This window comes from Centruroides sculpturatus, unplaced genomic scaffold (assembly GCF_000671375.1).
Source record: "Centruroides sculpturatus isolate CEXI.00-Female unplaced genomic scaffold, Cexi_2.0 scaffold571, whole genome shotgun sequence".
In the NCBI taxonomy this organism is placed as follows: Eukaryota; Metazoa; Arthropoda; class Arachnida; order Scorpiones; family Buthidae; genus Centruroides; species Centruroides sculpturatus.
In genome coordinates this window covers 121,142-143,509 of record NW_019385013.1, presented here as the reverse complement: position 1 = coordinate 143,509, position 22,368 = coordinate 121,142, and the positions used below count along the sequence as shown (strand labels likewise).

The 22,368-nt window shown below is 28.2% G+C and overlaps 1 protein-coding gene across 1 annotated transcript in view; it reads right to left on the bottom strand.

Moving 5' to 3' along the window:
• LOC111633416 (dynein heavy chain 12, axonemal-like) overlaps positions 1-20,100 on the bottom strand; it is a 172,523-nt gene extending 152,423 nt beyond the window's left edge. Inside the window, exons 1-5 of the mRNA XM_023377981.1 lie at positions 19,985-20,100; positions 15,508-15,718; positions 13,177-13,362; positions 10,534-10,728; positions 3,138-3,332 (exon numbers count right to left, since the gene is read on the bottom strand). Coding sequence (XP_023233749.1) covers positions 3,138-3,332; positions 10,534-10,728; positions 13,177-13,362; positions 15,508-15,718; positions 19,985-20,043 — 846 coding nt within the window. The 5' untranslated portion in view covers positions 20,044-20,100. The remainder of the gene's footprint in view (positions 1-3,137; positions 3,333-10,533; positions 10,729-13,176; positions 13,363-15,507; positions 15,719-19,984) is intronic.
• Between the last annotated feature and the right edge of the window lie 2,268 nt (positions 20,101-22,368).

Below are 22,368 nucleotides of genomic sequence, written 5' to 3'. Positions count from 1 at the left end.
TTAACCTGTTGGATGTTGAATATTTTATCCGTCACGTGTCGCTCCACGTCGAATATTTTTCGATGTTAAGCCTAACGCGATCACACGTTTTAGAAAAATAATAATTGTGGCTATAGTATTATTCTGAATTACTTAATATTTTTTACACACAAAATAGACATATTAGGGAATGTAAAAAACAAAAAATTTTATTTTAAAAGTTAAGTTTTGTGTGATATATCTCAAAACAAGGTACAACACACAGTGGAGCATTACATTTTACACATTGATAACGTGATTCTGCACGTTTTTTGATAGCCGAACATACTTTACATACTCTGGATGGATGCTTTTTTTTCTCTGTAGGTGGTATGAGACTAGGAAAATGCCGTTCTGATAAACGTAATGGATTTTCATGTGATGGTCGACCGCGGCGAACTAGATGTCTGCTTGTGTGATACTTTTCTATCACTTCTCTGATTACAGACATACGAAAATCTAAAAATGATATTTGTATTTTCGTATGTTTTCGATATAAAATACAGGCCTTATATAATGTAATATCCATCATATGAAAAAACACTTTTTTGTACCATTTCACCGTTTTTCTCATGCACGGATAATTGTGTTTTACTCCGTCACAGAGATCGATTCCACCCATATTGCGATTATAATCTAGTATACAATTTGGTTTTATAATTACTTTATCTAAATTAACCTAAATTAAATAAATATTCAATAACTTCTAACTTGTTTAGAGAGCTGTGTCTACTACTTCCTGCCATGTCGAAAAACAGAAACGAAATGGTCTAATTTTCTTTGTGATTTCAAACAAAGAACTATTCCTAGAATTTCGACAACCTGCTGAGAAAAACTAGTTAAAATAACGGTTCTTCTGATATACGTCACTTACTTGTAAACAACATACAAGTAGCGACATCTTATGTTAAAAAACGTTCCGATGTAAACACGTAAATTTTCGGGATCGCCCACACAGGTAAATGAGGTCAACCCGAAAATTTTCGGGATCAACGTTCAACAGGTTAATTATGAAAATATAATAGCATGTTTTTTTTTAATTTTTGGAACCTAACCCCCTTTTTGTACTAATTCTTTGTTTCATATAACACAGATTCGCATAACACAGCAATTTTTTGGAACATAACTCATGTTATACAGGGGTTACCTGTACTTAAATAGACATTACACTCATTTATCTGCTCACTATTGCTCACTCTGCTCACATTTGAAACACCTTAGCAGGTGTTTCAAATGTGAGCAGAGTGAGCAAATGTGATTTTTCACCTAATGCACTTACTTTTATAATGACCCATTTAATTTTTATGGTAATAAAGCAACACTTTTTGCATTTAACTTCACTGCTAGATTTACTATTAGTTTTTGGTTGCATTTTTGAAGCACTAATTGTTAAAGTTTATAAAAATGCAAACAATAGTGAAAAATGCCATTACTCTAATGTTACCACCTAACTTCAATCCATCTCACAACTGGAATGAAACATCATAATTCATATGAAAACAAAAAATTGACAATATGTAATAGAAATAAGTTCACATTAATTATTTATTACAAATCATGCTTCATATAGAACTATTTGAACTTGAAATATTTTAAAATTAAATAATTATTTTAAAATATTTCATGTTTGTAAGATTGTTTATAATTATGCTTCCTTATATGACAGTTTTTGATAGCACAACAGTCAAAAACAGACACAGAATAACTGCAATATATATGAAATATATTTAACAAAACAAAATAAAATATAAAATTAACACACAAGAGTTCAGATACTAGTTACAGAGAGCAGTCTTCCATTTTATCAAAATCAACAAGATGCATGTATCAGCAGGGGTGGTAGGATGCAATGGAAGTACTGCTTTCCCTAGTTTTGAATCCTTCTTTGCCAATGGAATCAACTGAATATAACTAATGCATTATAATTTGAATGAGAGGCAGATTTGGCCATGACAAACAAAAATTGTAGACTTCTATGGCCATATATACAATATTAGATATAAAATCATGTTGATTAGTAATGAAAAAATAAAGATCTATAGGAATGGATAGCAAATAAATGGCTGATCCACCACTTCTTTGTGTTGACAACTTCTAGGTGTAATCTGAAAATAAAAAATCTCTCACAACACATATTCTTTAATTCAGATTGCACATTTCCCCCATGTTTCATGACAGCAGGATCTTTGTTATGTTCAATCAACTTGTAAACTTGTAATCTTTGTCACAAAGGCATTTAAATGCTGCCAGAAAGGTCCAAATAAACAATAACTGGCATACATACCTTTCAAAAACATGTAGAAGTTCTCAAAGCAGTCAGGTCATAAAGCAATACTCACATTCACATATTCCAGAGAATATGGGAAGATGTAAGTTTGAGTGTTGTCTGATGATTTGAATGCTGTGAGAACTTATATCCTCTAAAAGAACCTTTGCCTCTCTAATTATATCTAGACAGGCCAATCTGTGGACTCTAATGCAGTGATGATTATGGGGTCAACAATTCATATTTTATTGCATTCACATTGCCAACAAATAGATAGATTCATACGAAAGCAAAGTTCAGAAATGGAGGATTAGATACAACAAAATAAATTAAATTAATAAATGAAAGACAAGAAGTGAGTCAGGACAAAGGCAAAGCACAGAGAAAAATGCCTAATACACCTCAAGCACAGTTGTTCTTTATGACTAGTATTGTTTTTAAGTTTTGATCTGATGATAAAACGTAAATCAACTCAAAAAATATATCACAAATAAATAAATTAAATTAATGAAAAATAAATACATTTGAAATAGTTTTGTATTGTAAAAAGCAGAGGTCTGATGTGATCGTTTTTATGTTATATTATAAAAAATAAATGTAAAGTAAACTTTTCTATTTCTTACCATTTCAATTATTATTGAAAAAACAAATTCAGATTTAATATTGAAAATTTCTAGAAATGTATTTTATATTAAAAATATATTATAACTAAGTTTATGTTAAATCTTAAATTCAACTGAAACAAAGCAATAACTTTTCATTATTTATCTTAATTTTTATGATTTAAAATTTAATGAAAATAAATGAAATTTTCATAAAATACTTCTAATATACTGTAATTGTATTTCTTTACCAATGGATTAGCAGCGACATCTATCATTGTTTCTTTCCATATACAATTTACTTGAGCAAACAATTCCCCTTCAGTAGGCATTTGTTTTATAATGTCTGCATTTGAGAATATAGGTTCTAAATATAACCATTGTGATTGAACTTTTAACCATTCATCTATTGTATCTTCTATTAATAGTAGTTGCTTTTCCCAAATCTAAAAACAAAACAAGTTTATTATATTGAATTTAAAAACAACCTGGATAATTTCTCAAAAAATGTTAATAATAACTATAAATTAATCAATAAATTCAGTTAACAGATGACATATTAATCATTTTTGGGTTTTATTGTCAGAGCGAGGTGAAGCTGAGTGATGACTAACACGTGACTTCGTGCATCCCTTGTCAACATTATAACTCTAGAATGAGTTGTCCGAGCTTGATGAAATTTTCTAGAACGACTCATCATCTCTCAAAAATGAACTGATTAAAATTTCAACTCTCAAAAATGATCACTTTTGTAGAACTGGAGATAGGGGTCAAAACAAAGGTCACATTCTTCAGTATTAGAGATCAAAATGAGCTGAATAAGGCTATATCCTATGTGGTAGCATCTATTTATTGAGCCTATTTATCCAGAGATGAATTTGATCAGTTCCAAATGGCAGTAGAGCTATATCTAACAAATGAGCATGTTAAACAAAGTGTAGTGAATGGTCACTAAATGTATTTTATTGTAAATTTGTCTTCAATTTGGTGTATAAATATTAGTTAGGTGATTAGTTTTGTGTTGTAAACAGCGAAACGGGAATGAATTCCATTTTGTATTAAAAAAAAACCACTCCCAGGAGGTATTGTATGTCACATACCACCATTTGATGAGTGAGGCTTGTAATTGGTTATTGGCTATTCGACAAAGTCATGTGTGTAGTTAAGTTCCAGGATGATGGGAGCTTTTAAATAGTGTGTATTGTGCGTGGTCGGACACATTTTTCTTTGGGATATTTGCCTGGACTGGACTCATAAGGATTGATTGAGTGAAAGAGAGAAGGTAAGAGATATTTGCTCATAGCACAGAAGACAAGCAGAGGACCGGTGAGATCAAGAAGAAGGAATCCATCTTCTCCATCAATGTAAGGACACTGCATATGCCCTATACAACAGGGGCACCATGTGATAAAGTAGATATTTGTCCAACTATCATAACTATTTTGTTTATGGAAACCCTTTCAACACGTGTTGATACACTTTGTTAGTGGGGTGAACCATCGTAAGATTGTGAATGTGTGAACGTGTCACACACACACAGGAATATCATCTGTAAATATCTTTGTATCTGATTAGGTTAAGCTCGCGGTTTCCTTTGTCTCCCCTTATATTTTTTTATATATGTTTTTTTCCATTATTTTAATAAAATTTGTAATTTGTGTCTCATTACCTTGTTAAGTTGTAAAATTTGAGTGAAAAATTTATATTTTATATTCTAAAAACTAAATTTTCAATTCTTTTTTTTTTTTTTATTTATATACGCTTATATAAAAAGAAAAACATGCCAGAAAGGTCCAAATAAACAATAACTGGCATNTGGACAAGTTGAAACTAACCAAAAAAGTACATCTGTATACAGAATAATCATTTATTGTTAGTGTTTGATACTTCAATATACAGGTAACTCCCATATAACACGGCACTTTTATAGCACGGATTCACTCTAACATGGTTTGAGAATTGGGAACATCCCCATACAACACAGTGCTTTTATAGCACGGATAAATATTGTAATAATTATAGAACTTTAATTTAAAATTTTATCTACTATAAAACATAAAATTAATATCTATAATTGTAAGGTTCCAGATGTGTCTGAAATTGCAACAATTGCATTGATTGTATAAAAATTCCTGAGACAAAAATAAAGTGAACATTATATAAAGAAGAAAGAAAAAACCTGTAGTTATCCAAACAAACGTGACACAGAAATAAACGAGGAGTCTCGAAAACTCAAACATTTGATAGATCATAGATAAATGTTGATCCGGAGAGATGGAACTTTGACAGGGGTGCTCATAGTGCTGTAATTTAGTTCATGTAATGAGCCCTGTACAAGAATTTGCATTTAGGCCCCTAAATTAATTAAGTTTGGTAAAATAATAAAACAAATACATGCATTTTGGGCCCCCTTCCAAGGGGAGTCCTGTGCAGGTGTACCTGTTGCACCTGCCTAGTTATGGCACTGGGTGCTCATATATTATACAATTGACCTAAATTAGAAAATCGGAAAAAGGGGGAAGGGTTGATAGTCAAAGGACATCATGTTAGATCATTGGAATTCTAAAATGTCAGAGAAGAGGCAATAATAGAGTAAAATACAAGTGCAGGTTTCATAATTCCATCAACATCTCCTGATCAGAGTTGAAGAATGGTATCAAATAACTCTTCAAAATGTACCTTTCTTGCAACTCAAACCGGTCTCAGTTTTCACCTGGAAACAAGGGAGAGATCAATCAGGAAGTGAGACAAGGGAACTAGAACCAATCAAAAGGTGAGATTTGAGGGAGAAAACTATAAAATCTCAAGGTCAAGATGGAGATCTTCACCCATTGTTATGCGCGATAAATCCGTGTTACTTCTGCCTGGAACACTCCCGTCATTACTCAACTTTGACATCGCCACCCAACTTTGCCAAGCAAGCATCAAGACCAACCATCTCATTGTCATTGTCTCTGCCTGAGGTCATCATGAACCCTCAATATAAGGATCTAGATCTGATGTGCCAACCTCTTTACCTCATGTGGACTGTTTCAAATGAACTATTGAACAGCCTTTGGATGACAAACTGCCTATTGACATTAATGCAAGCAATTTCTATAATAAATGGTTTTTGTAAGGATGTGTAATCTCTGCCTCCAGCACCACCACCCACATACAAACAGTCCTAGGGTCTCCCTGATGTGGAATTAACTGATCCAGACAACTCACAAAGAAATACTGAGTGATCACATACTGATCAAATACTGAATGATCACTTTCTACACACTTCTATCATGTTCAATCATAGTTTCTTGTCTATTGTAGTTTCTTCTATACTTTTAATTGTGTAAAAAACCATTATTTTAAAACTTTGCAGAGACTAACCTCTAATAAAAGGTTGTCTCTACAAAGAACAACTGTTTTGTTTCTTGTAATTGGGCTTGATAGAAGTGTGAAGAATTAGTTTCTTCTATATTTTTAATTGTGAAAATGTACCCTCAGCCATTTTACTTGAAATTAAAAATAATAATAATATATCAAAAAATTATATCTAAGTTTATCATTCAATTATTAGAAAGAGATTACAATAGCAAATATCAATAATATATTGCGCAAGCTCACAAGAAAGGTACTTGAGCAGGGTTACAACCCGCTATGGTCCCAAGCAGTTATGCTCAAGAGCTCATCAATAATATATGTTATTGTATGTCAAATTAAGAAATAATAATAATAGTATATAGTCATCAAATAAAATATTTAAGAATTAGTAATTAGAAATAAGAAATTTCATACTTCTGAAAGCCATTGTTCCACTTGACCATGTGCTAACTTTGTATCGATGCATGTTATCATTGAAACTTTTTCACCTTCGGAACTGAACATAGCATAAATAACTAAATTATTGTCAAATTCAAGCTTGTCAATTCCTTCAAAGCATTTTTTTAAATATGGTTGAACGCGTAAAGGATTTTTAGTTTCAGAGAGAATTTCCAAAATTTCATTATCAGACAAAAAGAAGAATCTAAAATCATTTAAAAACTTNTCTTTTGACATAGTAGCTATCAAGATCTGAGTTGCTAAATTTTGAGGAACCATGTTCTCATTAAAAATAGATAAACTAGTAATATATGAAAATTTTCTTTTATATTTATTATTAATAAATATTAAATTTTGCATATAATAATTTTAGTATCCTCTTGTCTTATTTCCATTTAGGATTTGTAAAATTCTAACCTTTGGCCTCCAATAACATACTTATTCATTTCTGGCCCTCAAACATTCTGAAGTTTGCTATACAATACCCTAGTTAAAACTATTGCAGTTTCAATTGGATCATACTAATTTATGATACAAAAAGATGCATAAGAATTATTCTGGAATTTTATTTCCTGTTTAAATTGCTTCACTATAAAAACATTGTTAAAAAGTTTGTAATATTGTAATATTGTAGTGGGAATAACAAATGATGTCTATGACTGAATTAGCAAAGAATGTCTTTTCTAATCCATTCATACAGGATTATAACTTTGTAGTTATAATCCTGTATGATTGTAGATGTAGATTGCTCAAATAATTATGTACATCTTTGTAATTAGAGAGAATTTTTTATTGTTTTTTTTAAATATTTTTTAAATTAATAAAAACAACTGCTATTTGAAATGTCAATCAATTTAAGTTATGAATACTTAAAAGAAGAATTTATTTTTACCTATCTTCTAGTTTCTCCCAGCTCAAAAAGTTTGCATAAAGTTTGATGTATGGCTCCATTTCTTCTGTAATAGTTTGTGCTAGAGGGAACTTTGTAAGTTCAATATTAAACAATACTTCTTCCTACATGAAATATATGATTTATATCAGAACAATATAAATAATTTTGTAATTATTTAGTTTTGAAATTTGAGTAAATTATTTATATAAATTACAAAACTTTTAAATTAAATTAAATTGTTTTTTTAATTGTAATTTAATTTTAAAATAAATTATATGCAAATTGTTTAATTTTGAAAAAAGTTTAAAGGAAACAACATTTTAAAGAGAAAAGCTAATATTGAAAAACTTTGGCATGATTCATTAAAATTCTACTACAGATCTGAATAAATTTAACTAAAGTAAATATGAAAATTTTAATAGAAATCAAATTACTAAAGAAATAAATATTATAGTTTATTAGATCTTAACATAGTTATAAAAATTAATGTAATGATGATGTTTCTAAGCATCAACAACTTAAACTTTTAACTATTGCTTTTAATAAAGTTCTTTAACTTGTTACTTAATTATTTATAACTGAATATAGACCTGTATTTTTCTTTTAGTATGTGATTCTTCACATATTTCTCTGAAAATATTAATACTTAAGTAATTTTTCCATATGTTTTGTTTTAAAGATCTAGAAAGTAGTCATTATTAAAACACATTTGTCAATATTGCTCTTGATTCAATACTCAAAATTCAGTATCAATTAACAGAGCAAATCAAATAATGGTACTCCTTGAAACCAACTCTAAAATTCTGGTTAAATTTAAATACATTTCCTTAAGATTATAATTTTCTCTAAAAATAAAGATATTAAAACGTTGGAGAAATAAAATATTTTTTTGTTTTTTAAACAATAAAAATGATATCTTCCAAAGTTAGCACTCAGGGTACATACCCCCATCTACTCCATTCTAATTATATCACTGTTAATTAGAACTGTAGACTTATGCAATTTCAAGTTTCATGAGATACAAACTTTTCATTTACATTCATTTATGTAGGAGAAATGTAAAACTAATAATGAGTCTATATAAATATTGACTTAAATAAAAATTATTGTCTTTCAATTAAAAATGAAACACAGATTGCTATTACTAATTTTTAAGATCTGCACTTCTTACACTATACAAATTAAAGAATTTACAAATTTATATATTTTTTTCAATTTAAAATATGTACTGAAACATTACATTATTATAATTCTAAAACCTCTGTCATTATTTACAAGGAAAATAATAAAAATTGTATATATTTATATTTTGTTCACATGTAAGTCAATCAGATTAATGTACAGTGAGATATGNCATTTTCCTCCTGTTCTTCAATCTCCTTCTCTAGTTCTACCAACCCTGGTGGCTCCATTCCATATTTGGCAGCAATTCGTCCAAGTTCTAAAAGGCATAAGACCACAGCCCTAGTCTGTGTATGTAAAACAAGTCCATCCGATTCGAAAATTACAGCTTCATGAACTCCGAATTTTCGGCACGGCACCATTTCAAAAAATTTTCAGTGTTATCTCGGGCATAGAAAGATTTTGATTTGGCATTTTCCCAGCATTTAAACTTTACCGTAGGAACAATCTCATCAGTTAACCCATTCTTCCTATATTCTTCCGCTCTTTTTTGAATAAGCTGAGCTAAATGGCACACTATCACTCCATTATCAAGTTTATAGAGGAAGTTGTCGGCTGTAATTTCTTCGATTTCTAATGTTTTATTTAACCATTCTGCCAGGTCTTCTTTTAATGGGATCAGATGTTGTTCCTGTTTCAGTGCTATTTTCTTCTGTAAATCTTCTTCGGTGCAATCCGGTGAGAAGTCGACATTTTTCTGCCAAGAAGCTGCCATTTTCCTTTGCAAATAAATTATTTTCTGACTTTACTGCATCCCTAACTTAACACAGACCACCAGTCAAGTAAGCATCCTTTCTTCTCAATCTCCTTCATTGTTTCCGCCTTTCGCACGCCTACCCAATAAAAAAAAAATGTCTAGATCATTTTGACCATCCAAGACACTACAAAAGCAACAAAGACTACTTGCAGTTAACTGGGTGCTGCAGTTGCTGTTGCTGATATAGCATCTGAAAAGACTCCAAATATTGCCCTGCCTTTGTCCAAAGATGGCTCAGCTCTTGTTCTCTCTAAGTATTTGAATCTCTGAGTTAATGCCAGAATCATGCTGATAGTCAACTTATGGGTGAAAGGAGGTCTTGTCAATGGTTCACTAGGAACTATACACTTCATATATGCTCCTAATGCTTACCCTCCAGCTCTTCCTCTATTTTAGTGGAATTCAATAGCTATCAGGGACCTTTCATCTATGGTAATCTGTTTCCAATAATCCCCATAACAAACTCTTCGAACAATGGCAGTATATTGCAATTTCATAGACAGTTTCCCCTTAACTTAGCATACTCGATGACTCTACATAAATCACAGGGATTAACTCTTCCAAAAATCAAAATAGATACAGGTAAAAAAGAGATAGCTATCAATCTTACCTATGTTGCTTTCAGTCGAGTGAAAAAAATAACTGACATAGTATTTTTAAATAGTTACAATAACAATTGCTATAAGTCAATCTGTAAGTCCAAGGTCCATAGTGATAGATAGAATTTCATGATACATTGGCATAACAATTAATTAATGGCTTATTCTGCCCTTATATTTTTACCTTTAAATGATAGAATAGAAATCAAATATATTGTTGAAAACAAATGATTCTTTCTCTCTTTTTTCCCTCATAATCTAGAAAATGAAGGTGTGAGCAGCCTCGCTCTGACTACATGTTGATACAGCATTACCTAACTAGTTTATTACAGAATATACATATATGGTTTTTCTGCATTTTTGGAAATAAAATATTTAAAAATTAATTACTTTATAAAACTATTTAAATAGTCTCTTACTTTTCTTTCTTTTTCAAAAGGTCGAGCAAATGGAGATCCTTTCATTGTTTGAATTTTCAAAATATGATCATCCAATAATAACTGAATTTCATCTATAGATGATAATATGTATGTATCCTCATGCTGAGCAATGGCAAAACATACGCCAATCCATTCACTTTTCAATTTATCAAAAGTTGTCTTTAATATGTATTCCTAAAATAATTGAATTAAGATATTTTAGTAATTACAAATTAAAAATTATTTGTATGTATTTATATGGGAAATTATACCCCGACTTACGCGAATTCGACTTACGCGGTTACCGCTCAGTCCCACCTATCGCGTAAGTTCGGGGTATTACTGTATATTATAATATGCAAAATTTTGCTAATGAAATAAATGTATTAAATTATTGTAAATTCATAAATTTAAAAGTGAAATTACATTAATTTTGATTCTAAATACAATAATTATAATTAGAAATACTGCAATACTGAATTATGCCAAAAGGATCCGATACAAATGATTTTTCAATTGATCTAATCCTTGCATGTATCCATAATCTACAGGTGTTGGTAATAAATAAAGCCTAAAAACTCATTAGTTTAGATAACATTCACTTTGTGCACTAACCATTTAAATCCAAACAAAAACATCTAAGATGTAAAAAAATTATGCCAAGCAAAAATTTATGACAATTTATATGATGGTCAAAATTTTTTTCTTAAGAGTTTTTCTTTGGTAAAATAAGCTAGGCACTTGGAGGTAAAATGTAGAAAACAATAATACAGTAAAAATCTTGTGAATACCACTTCCAAGTGCCAACAGAGCCGGCCCTACCATATGGCAAACGGAGCAGCCGCTCCAAGCGCTAAGTCCTAGGGGGCGCCTTAGTGGTAAAGAAATATAAAGGAAAAAATTTTTTTTCACTTTTCGATATTTTCGGGGGCGCCATAATAGGATCTAGCTCCATCCTAAAACTTGCCTCGGGCCGGCACTGAGTGCCAAGCTTGTCTTTACCAAAGAAAAACTCCTAAGAAAAATTTTAACCATCATAAAAATTGTCATAAATTTTTCTTGGCATAATTTTTTTACATCTCAGATATTTTTGTTTGGATATCAATTGTTTTTGTTTAATAATTGTATTATTACATCAAGACATAAGATGATAATACACAATTTGATCAGCACTCAGCAAGTAAACACACTGCTGACCAAACATGTTGCAAACCAATGCATCACCAATCAAACACATTACCAACCGAGGCTCTCAATACACTGTTTAGAAAAATCATTATAAAAAGTTCTCATTCACATAAATTTGAGCTTTTCTTATTCTGAATAACACTTTGAATAAAATTCATTTGTTTCCTTGCAATTTTATCTTTATAAGCCGTGGGAGCTGCAAAGATCCATAGTGTGAAAATTCACAGGAGATGGATGAAATTGATTACCACAAGAGACAGACGAATAAGAAAGTCACTTAGAAAATAATTTTATGTACAAGAAAATATATAAAGTATCTCCACAAATTTAACACATAAACAGCACATGACAAAGAGTCCTTCAGTGAAGAACAAAAAAAAAAAAAAACAGAGATCCAAAAAGCAGTTTAAAAATGTTTGCTGGGTGATATTGTAGACCAACAACGTTTTCACTTATTGTCAATGTATATTGTGTTTCACAAGTTTTTTACCCGATGTAAACGGATTTACAACACCATAAATTTTCACCAAACACGAAAAAGAAAGAATGTTCACCTCCATGCACACAGCTCCAAGGCAAGACACACTTTCACAAGCTGGAAACCAAAATGACCAGTTGTCAGTAGGGATTGTAAATTTACCGACTTTTTCATTTACCGGTAATTCGGTAAATGAAAATTAAAATACCGGTTTACCGGTAAATTACCGGTAAATTTTTTTCTTGAAAAATAAAATTAAGGTGATAAAAAATGTAAGTCATTATNAAATATAATATAAATATATTATATTTCATATAAATTTAAATATAAATAAATTAAAATAATAATAAATAGTCTAAAGGAAACATTTGACAGTGTTTCACATATTTGGCTGTTTCATACACTGCATATTTATATCCCACATATAATATTTATCACATTTCTAGAATACAACTCATAACATTGAAGAACATGAAAGAGCATAAATAATAATATTGTGTTGTTATGAACACAACACAATATTATTATCTATGCTCTTTTAGACTATTTTTCAAGATTCTATTAGAACTCTTCACCAAACAAAGACCTGGCATCATAATCAAGTTTTTACAGAATAATGTGACAAAGCACTTGTTCCAGCCAGGCTATTTGGTAACCAAACTGTTGTAAATATTTACTGCTAAAGTTAGCTTGCATTGAGTCAGAGCCAGAGAGAAGACTCCAAATCTCAACAACTAATACCTTAATACTTACACCTTAGTAACAACACTTACATCATATTGCTGAAAGTACTAATATTAATAGTAAATATATAATGAATCAGTTGTTAAATAGTTATACCATGATATTGACCTGAAAAAATAAACTAAATATTATATTTACAAATAACCTTAATAATAAAAAATTTCAAAAATTATTAAAATTAAGAAAAGATACTTTTAGTTTAAATATTCTTTTTATCTAAAAACATAAAATACCTTTGAAGCAGCAATTGCTATTGGTTTAAATTTATCTAAATAATTTTGAACTTGCATAGACAGCATCTTATGAAGAGTCATTCGATAATCAGGAATTAACTTTTGGCCAACAATCGACGACATTTCTTCCCAATGATAAATTTTTAAACCAGGACTACATATTATATCAAGTGTTGGCAAATATTGCTGTAAGAGAAAGAGAAACTTTAAATTATCATTACAATTTTAGAATTTAATAGTGTAAATGTTTTAAATAAAATATTCATTTAATTGTAACACACTAAACTGCCTTATAAAATATAACAAGATAAAAATTATCAACATCTTTTAGCGAAAAGGAAATAAACTGTTTATTTAATCATTTCAAATGTTTTTGGTCATTTCTAATAAAGTTGGTCATTTTTTTAATAGAACAGTTATTCCTTTGGGAGTTATGAGGTAATTGAAGACTTAAACCAACTTATTGATTTAGATTACAATAATGTACAATGTAGTAATTTTCATTACTATATACAGACTATTTGTTTGGTTGATAAACTCTTTCATTAAAGATAAATCTCACTATAATTTAATAATACTACTTCAACTGAGATTAAGCATTTGGATTCTAAAATAAAAATCAAATATAATTATTTTAGGAAAGGAATGTTATAATTTTTTCAATAAAAATGTATTTTTTGTATTCTATATTTTTATAGATTGTAGAGTTCAAAATTATAAGAAATAATTATTTATTTAATATTGATGTTACAAAATTAAATAAAGATAATTTTCATGTAATTTTTCATAATATTACTAAATTATCAATTATTAAAATATCTAATTATGTAATAGAAGTATTTGAAAAGATGTCAGATGAAAATATATAATACTGAATGTAATACTAAAGATTGATATATGTAATTTTTAGAGTGGCTTTTATAAGAAATGTAAATATATATATAAAATGACCATCACCAATCCAGAATTATTGGGACCTGTAGAATGCTGGATTAGTGATTTTTCCAAATCATAAAATGGTTATATTAGAATACATTTAACTCAACAATTAACCAATTCATCCTACCTTTAAAATACCCTGCAAATTACTACAAGTCAATTAACAAAAAGAAAAAAGTATCAAATGAAAATTCTTGTCAAATCATTATCATACAAATACTGTTGTATATTGCACTTAATGAAATATTATCATACAAAAAAATAATTGTCATAAATTTGGCAATGGTCAACATCACCAAACAGTAGCAGCAAGTTGGTATGGTGACACAAAAAATTTGAAACTATGCTAGCCCAAATTAATGTGAGATTAGTAATGGTTAACCCATATTAAATTGTTGTTTGTTTTAAATTGAAAAAATGTAACATGATTAATTGTATTATGTTGTAAAGTATGCTCTCAATTATGGGTTGTATAGCTTGGACTAATAAATTAAACTAAACTAATAGATATAATTTATAGTATAAATAATATAATATAGTTTTTATAATAAAGTAAAAATATAGTATTTTATGATTGTTTCTATTTTATTTTTATGTAATTTATTTTTATAGAAAAGCAAAAATAAAGCAAATTTAAAATAATAAATTAAGTTAATATGGATAAAAAAAAATAAACAGAAGTAATTAAAATCAATGTAATAATATTATAATAAAGCAAAATACAAATTACATTGACTTTATTTATTTATAAAATAGATGATAACGATTGTGAATTGAATATATTCAGTATAAAAATAAAGTAAAATAATCTAAAATTTATTTCATTTCATATGTATTTTCTATAAAAACAGTAGCAGAACTATATACAGTAGAGTCCTGTACAACACTCAAATAAAGCAAGCAACACCCTCAAATTTTGTCGATCAGAGGTATATGTTTTTTTTAACTTAAAGGCCAAGGTTTAAACCTTCATAAATTGTATGATAATGCAATTTCCTATAATGTGTAATGAATCCCCCACTTTGTATAGGACTCTACTGTAAATAAAACTTGGTATAATATCAGTTTTTTAAACAAAAGTAATGTTTTCATTTAATGAATTTTGCTCTGCCTGCATAATTAGTTAAGATTTTTAAAATCTTAATTAATTAATTAAAAAGCTATTCAAATTTTTTTGTTTTGAAAACAGTTGTCCTAATTGTGAAATACAAAACTGTCTTAAATTAACATGCAAAGCAGTTTGTATTTTTTAATATAATTTATTTGCAAAAAAAAACATGTAATCTGTTATATAATAAGTCAATAACTGGCCATGATATTTGAAAATTAACTAAGATTAAAATGACGTAAAATACAAAAAATTATATTATAAACATTTATATGAAAATTTACCTTAAAATTACTAATTCGTTGAAAAAGATTTTCACAAATCACTAATGGAGGAAAAACTTCATCTTGTTTTGCACCTCGCTGCTGCTGCATTAATTCATTTTTCTGAATGTTTTTAAATATCTTTAATAATTTTAGACATTCCTCATTATGCAATGTAACTGATTTTTCAATAGTTTCAGAGTTTAAATCTGTGAATAAGCCATACAGCCATCTGGACAGAATAAAAAATAAGTTAAATAGAAAAATTAGAAAACATTATAAACTCATTATATATATATATTAAATACTGATATTTAAATATATATATATTTATATTTTGTTCACATGTAAGTCAATCAGATTAATGTACAGTGAGATATGAGTCTATTATGGTGAGAAATCCAGTTGAAATCTGATCTAGACCATTATTATTGATTATGTATAATTCAAATCAGGTTATCATTTTCCTTTCTGTGCTAGCTGATTCCATTGCAGATCAAATCTGCAATAAACAAAATTGTGGCAGTTATATTGACAAAACAATCATTATTTGTGTACATAAACTGTCTATGATTATGTAGAGAAAAAGTATTGCATGTGGATCAGACAGGTACTCATAGAATCACTAAGTCANTTGTACCTAATACCATTTTATTGATTACCATTTTTTAAAATTAACTTCTCAAGAAACTTAAGTTATTTATAGTCTTATCTCGTAATTTTGACCTAATTTTGTACAAAATAATTCAGATCACGAGAATACCCTTTCTGATTCAACACTTGTTGGACAAATGGTCATTAAATTAAAATTAAACAAAAACTATCTCACATAAAATTAATAATGAGATATATTGTTGCTTACACTTACCTGTTTTTTGTTTTTTTTTTTCAATGTCCCTATAGCCCATTTAAATATCTATAAACACAATATTTTCTACATAGAAATTTCTAGTATGGATTTTTCATTTACCGAATTACCGGTAAATTTCAAAAATTTACCGGTAAGTTTACCGAATGTTTTTGTGTCAATTTATCGGTTTACCGGTAAATCGGTAAACCGGTATACAATCCCTAGTTGTCAGTCCCTCTTCATAATATACCACCCAACCCCCAACATGGTGCTGCCATACAAAACATGCAAAAAAGTAGCAGATAAAAAGAAAATATTTTACAATTACAAATAAAAAACTGCATGTACATTAATTGAAATAATAATTTACAATATGAACATCCTCAATCGACAATTATAGGTGAGAAAATAAAAATTAAAAAAAATTTTACAGGATGACAGAGAGACTGACAATTATAAAAATAATGACACAAAGCATAAAATTAAGCCATAAAACTGAATTAGCTCTATGGGAAATCCCCATGAACTTTGACCCATTGACCTGGAAGTTTTGCCAGAAGCTCACTAATCACGAAAAAAGTTTAAGTTTGAAATTTGAACTTTCTATAGTTTTTCTGTGAGTGTCTACAGTGCTGGATGGAAAAAGGTGAATAAGAAGAAAATAGAGCTTTGTGTGGTGATTTTTGCACTTTTCAATTGCTTATATTAAAGCAATTGTATTACACAAAATTGTGAAATTTTGCACACTACCTAAGAAAACAATTTTCTTTTGAATGAGATATTTGGAATTACTTCAGGTGTTTGGGGGACAAAGGAATTGATCCCTGAAAATCAACAACTCTAATTTCTGTATATATAGTCAGTCACTGGCTTTTTTATTTGGCAGGAAGTGACCACTGTGACTCCTAATTCAAATTTAAAGAAATAAAAGTTTACAAATTAATTTATAGGCATATTTCAGATCCAGACACTAGGCAACTAGTTTGCCTAGACTTGGCTCCAGCCCTGTTCTTTAATAAAATATTCAAAAAACACCTTGAATAAATTTATAATAATATAGAAAAATGCAAGATTAAAAAAAAACATTGCCTAGTTCCCAACTAGCTTAAAATATCACCAAATCTGGCAATAAATTGTCAGACCAGACAACACTGTTCTCATGTTACTAGTTCATTACTATGCATCATCCCCAAAACAACAACCAAATATCATATGGCCACTGATGGTGAATCATGCACAGACAGGATGCTCTTTTATTGTGGGTTAGTTTTACAGCATGACATGGTCATTGCCATGATTGAATGCTACAGTGCAAAACAATATAAATGGTGCTTACTGACAAAAACATCAGAGCATAAATTTGTAAAATAAACCAATTTCAATATGTCAATACATTAAAATATTAGATCAGTACTTGCTATCATCTTTATTAATATCACATTCACATTTAATTTTAATAAAAATAAACTAATTATTCTCATTTTAAAATTTCAAAATTAAAAACATAAACTCATTTCATATATCTTACATTATTAATCCATTTAATATCTTCTTTTATGTCTTGAATATATTTTTGGATTGTTCGTACTTCTTGCCAATACTGAGGAACTAAACTAAGTTCTCCATTTTGTTTAAGTTCTTTAACTCGTTGCTTCATTATTTGTAACTGAGTATATACCTGTGTTTGTCTTTTACTAAGTGATTCTTCACATTTTTCTCTGCAATTATTTAAGTTCTAAAAAGAAATAACGAAAATATTTAAGTAATTTTCTTATATATTTTGTTTTANAAAATTAGAAAACATTATAAACTCATTATATATATATATTAAATACTGATATTTAAATATATATATATTTATATTTTGTTCACATGTAAGTCAATCAGATTAATGTACAGTGAGATATGAGTCTATTATGGTGAGAAATCCAGTTGAAATCTGATCTAGACCATTATTATTGATTATGTATAATTCAAATCAGGTTATCATTTTCCTTTCTGTGCTAGCTGATTCCATTGCAGATCAAATCTGCAATAAACAAAATTGTGGCAGTTATATTGACAAAACAATCATTATTTGTGTACATAAACTGTCTATGATTATGTAGAGAAAAAGTATTGCATGTGGATCAGACAGGTACTCATAGAATCACTAAGTCAAGAGATAGAATACCATTAAAATATTTATACTATTTTTAAAATTTACTGTTCAAATTTCAGAAATGTTATCTGTTTTTTTCTCATCACAAAGTTTTCTTACAACTGATAAAAATAAAAACCCATATATCACTACATATATTTATTTCCATATATCAAGTTGTTTAATAAGAAAAACAACAAAAATAAATGCATTAAAAATAATGTATTAAAACAAAATTTCAAGACACCCAATTGTCACATTTATAATAAAGTGTGTCCTCACTTATTTACATAATATTTTGAAGACATTTCAACAACAGTTAATTGTACAAACTGTAATAAATTGCCATAAAATAGATAAAACTCACTCATATAAGGTTACATGTTCCCCTTTAACTTATATGCTTGAATTGGCTGTCCTATATGGACCCCCTCTTATTTATTTCCAAGTATAATGTTTTAATAAAGACCAGACAGAATATTCTAGAACAGTGATGACCAACTGAACACCCATAAGCCAAATAAAGTCTGCCATACATTATATCTCCAGTAACCATATAGCTTTACCATCATAAACAGTAACAATAACCATAATTGCAATCAATCAATCAATAGCATAGAGAATTCATGTACATAAAATTCAAGAATTTCTGAGTTATGCTTTGCAATATATAAGACATGGCAATTAATTCCAATGATAATGAGATTTTAATTTTGTGCACCCATGAGGTAGTCTTTGAATATTTGTTTTAATACTGAGAAATCAAATATAGCAACAAGTCTTATACACTAAATTATGACATAATTCATAATACACATACACACACACAATATATATATATATCTTTTGACATAGTAGCTATCAAGATCTGAGTTGCTAAATTTTGAGGAACCATGTTCTCATTAAAAATAGATAAACTAGTAATATATGAAAATTTTCTTTTATATTTATTATTAATAAATATTAAATTTTGCATATAATAATTTTAGTATCCTCTTGTCTTATTTCCATTTAGGATTTGTAAAATTCTAACCTTTGGCCTCCAATAACATACTTATTCATTTCTGGCCCTCAAACATTCTGAAGTTTGCTATACAATACCCTAGTTAAAACTATTGCAGTTTCAATTGGATCATACTAATTTATGATACAAAAAGATGCATAAGAATTATTCTGGAATTTTATTTCCTGTTTAAATTGCTTCACTATAAAAACATTGTTAAAAAGTTTGTAATATTGTAATATTGTAGTGGGAATAACAAATGATGTCTATGACTGAATTAGCAAAGAATGTCTTTTCTAATCCATTCATACAGGATTATAACTTTGTAGTTATAATCCTGTATGATTGTAGATGTAGATTGCTCAAATAATTATGTACATCTTTGTAATTAGAGAGAATTTTTTATTGTTTTTTTTAAATATTTTTTAAATTAATAAAAACAACTGCTATTTGAAATGTCAATCAATTTAAGTTATGAATACTTAAAAGAAGAATTTATTTTTACCTATCTTCTAGTTTCTCCCAGCTCAAAAAGTTTGCATAAAGTTTGATGTATGGCTCCATTTCTTCTGTAATAGTTTGTGCTAGAGGGAACTTTGTAAGTTCAATATTAAACAATACTTCTTCCTACATGAAATATATGATTTATATCAGAACAATATAAATAATTTTGTAATTATTTAGTTTTGAAATTTGAGTAAATTATTTATATAAATTACAAAACTTTTAAATTAAATTAAATTGTTTTTTTAATTGTAATTTAATTTTAAAATAAATTATATGCAAATTGTTTAATTTTGAAAAAAGTTTAAAGGAAACAACATTTTAAAGAGAAAAGCTAATATTGAAAAACTTTGGCATGATTCATTAAAATTCTACTACAGATCTGAATAAATTTAACTAAAGTAAATATGAAAATTTTAATAGAAATCAAATTACTAAAGAAATAAATATTATAGTTTATTAGATCTTAACATAGTTATAAAAATTAATGTAATGATGATGTTTCTAAGCATCAACAACTTAAACTTTTAACTATTGCTTTTAATGAAGTTCTTTAACTTGTTACTTAATTATTTATAACTGAATATAGACCTGTATTTTTCTTTTAGTATGTGATTCTTCACATATTTCTCTGAAAATATTAATACTTAAGTAATTTTTCCATATGTTTTGTTTTAAAGATCTAGAAAGTAGTCATTATTAAAACACATTTGTCAATATTGCTCTTGATTCAATACTCAAAATTCAGTATCAATTAACAGAGCAAATCAAATAATGGTACTCCTTGAAACCAACTCTAAAATTCTGGTTAAATTTAAATACATTTCCTTAAGATTATAATTTTCTCTAAAAATAAAGATATTAAAACGTTGGAGAAATAAAATATTTTTTTGTTTTTTAAACAATAAAAATGATATCTTCCAAAGTTAGCACTCAGGGTACATACCCCCATCTACTCCATTCTAATTATATCACTGTTAATTAGAACTGTAGACTTATGCAATTTCAAGTTTCATGAGATACAAACTTTTCATTTACATTCATTTATGTAGGAGAAATGTAAAACTAATAATGAGTCTATATAAATATTGACTTAAATAAAAATTATTGTCTTTCAATTAAAAATGAAACACAGATTGCTATTACTAATTTTTAAGATCTGCACTTCTTACACTATACAAATTAAAGAATTTACAAATTTATATATTTTTTTCAATTTAAAATATGTACTGAAACATTACATTATTATAATTCTAAAACCTCTGTCATTATTTACAAGGAAAATAATAAAAATTGAAACTTCAATAAGATTCCATTAACACTCAATTTTTAATTTCAAACAGCTCTGAAATTTAATATAGAAAACATATTAAATGAAAGTAATTTATAAATATTATATAATTATTTAATGATTAGAATAAAAATCAAATTGATAAATAGTTTTCTTTTACTTTATATAATGACTTTGCATACATAAAACTATTTTAAAGGAAATAAATGTATTAAATTATTGTAAATTCATAAATTTAAAAGTGAAATTACATTAATTTTGATTCTAAATACAATAATTATAATTAGAAATACTGCAATACTGAATTATGCCAAAAGGATCCGATACAAATGATTTTTCAATTGATCTAATCCTTGCATGTATCCATAATCTACAGGTGTTGGTAATAAATAAAGCCTAAAAACTCATTAGTTTAGATAACATTCACTTTGTGCACTAACCATTTAAATCCAAACAAAAACATCTAAGATGTAAAAAAATTATGCCAAGCAAAAATTTATGACAATTTATATGATGGTCAAAATTTTTTTCTTAAGAGTTTTTCTTTGGTAAAATAAGCTAGGCACTTGGAGGTAAAATGTAGAAAACAATAATACAGTAAAAATCTTGTGAATACCACTTCCAAGTGCCAACAGAGCCGGCCCTACCATATGGCAAACGGAGCAGCCGCTCCAAGCGCTAAGTCCTAGGGGGCGCCTTAGTGGTAAAGAAATATAAAGGAAAAAATTTTTTTTCACTTTTCGATATTTTCGGGGGCGCCATAATAGGATCTAGCTCCATCCTAAAACTTGCCTCGGGCCGGCACTGAGTGCCAAGCTTGTCTTTACCAAAGAAAAACTCCTAAGAAAAATTTTAACCATCATAAAAATTGTCATAAATTTTTCTTGGCATAATTTTTTTACATCTCAGATATTTTTGTTTGGATATCAATTGTTTTTGTTTAATAATTGTATTATTACATCAAGACATAAGATGATAATACACAATTTGATCAGCACTCAGCAAGTAAACACACTGCTGACCAAACATGTTGCAAACCAATGCATCACCAATCAAACACNATAATGTGAATAGAGGCATTTTTTTATAATTTA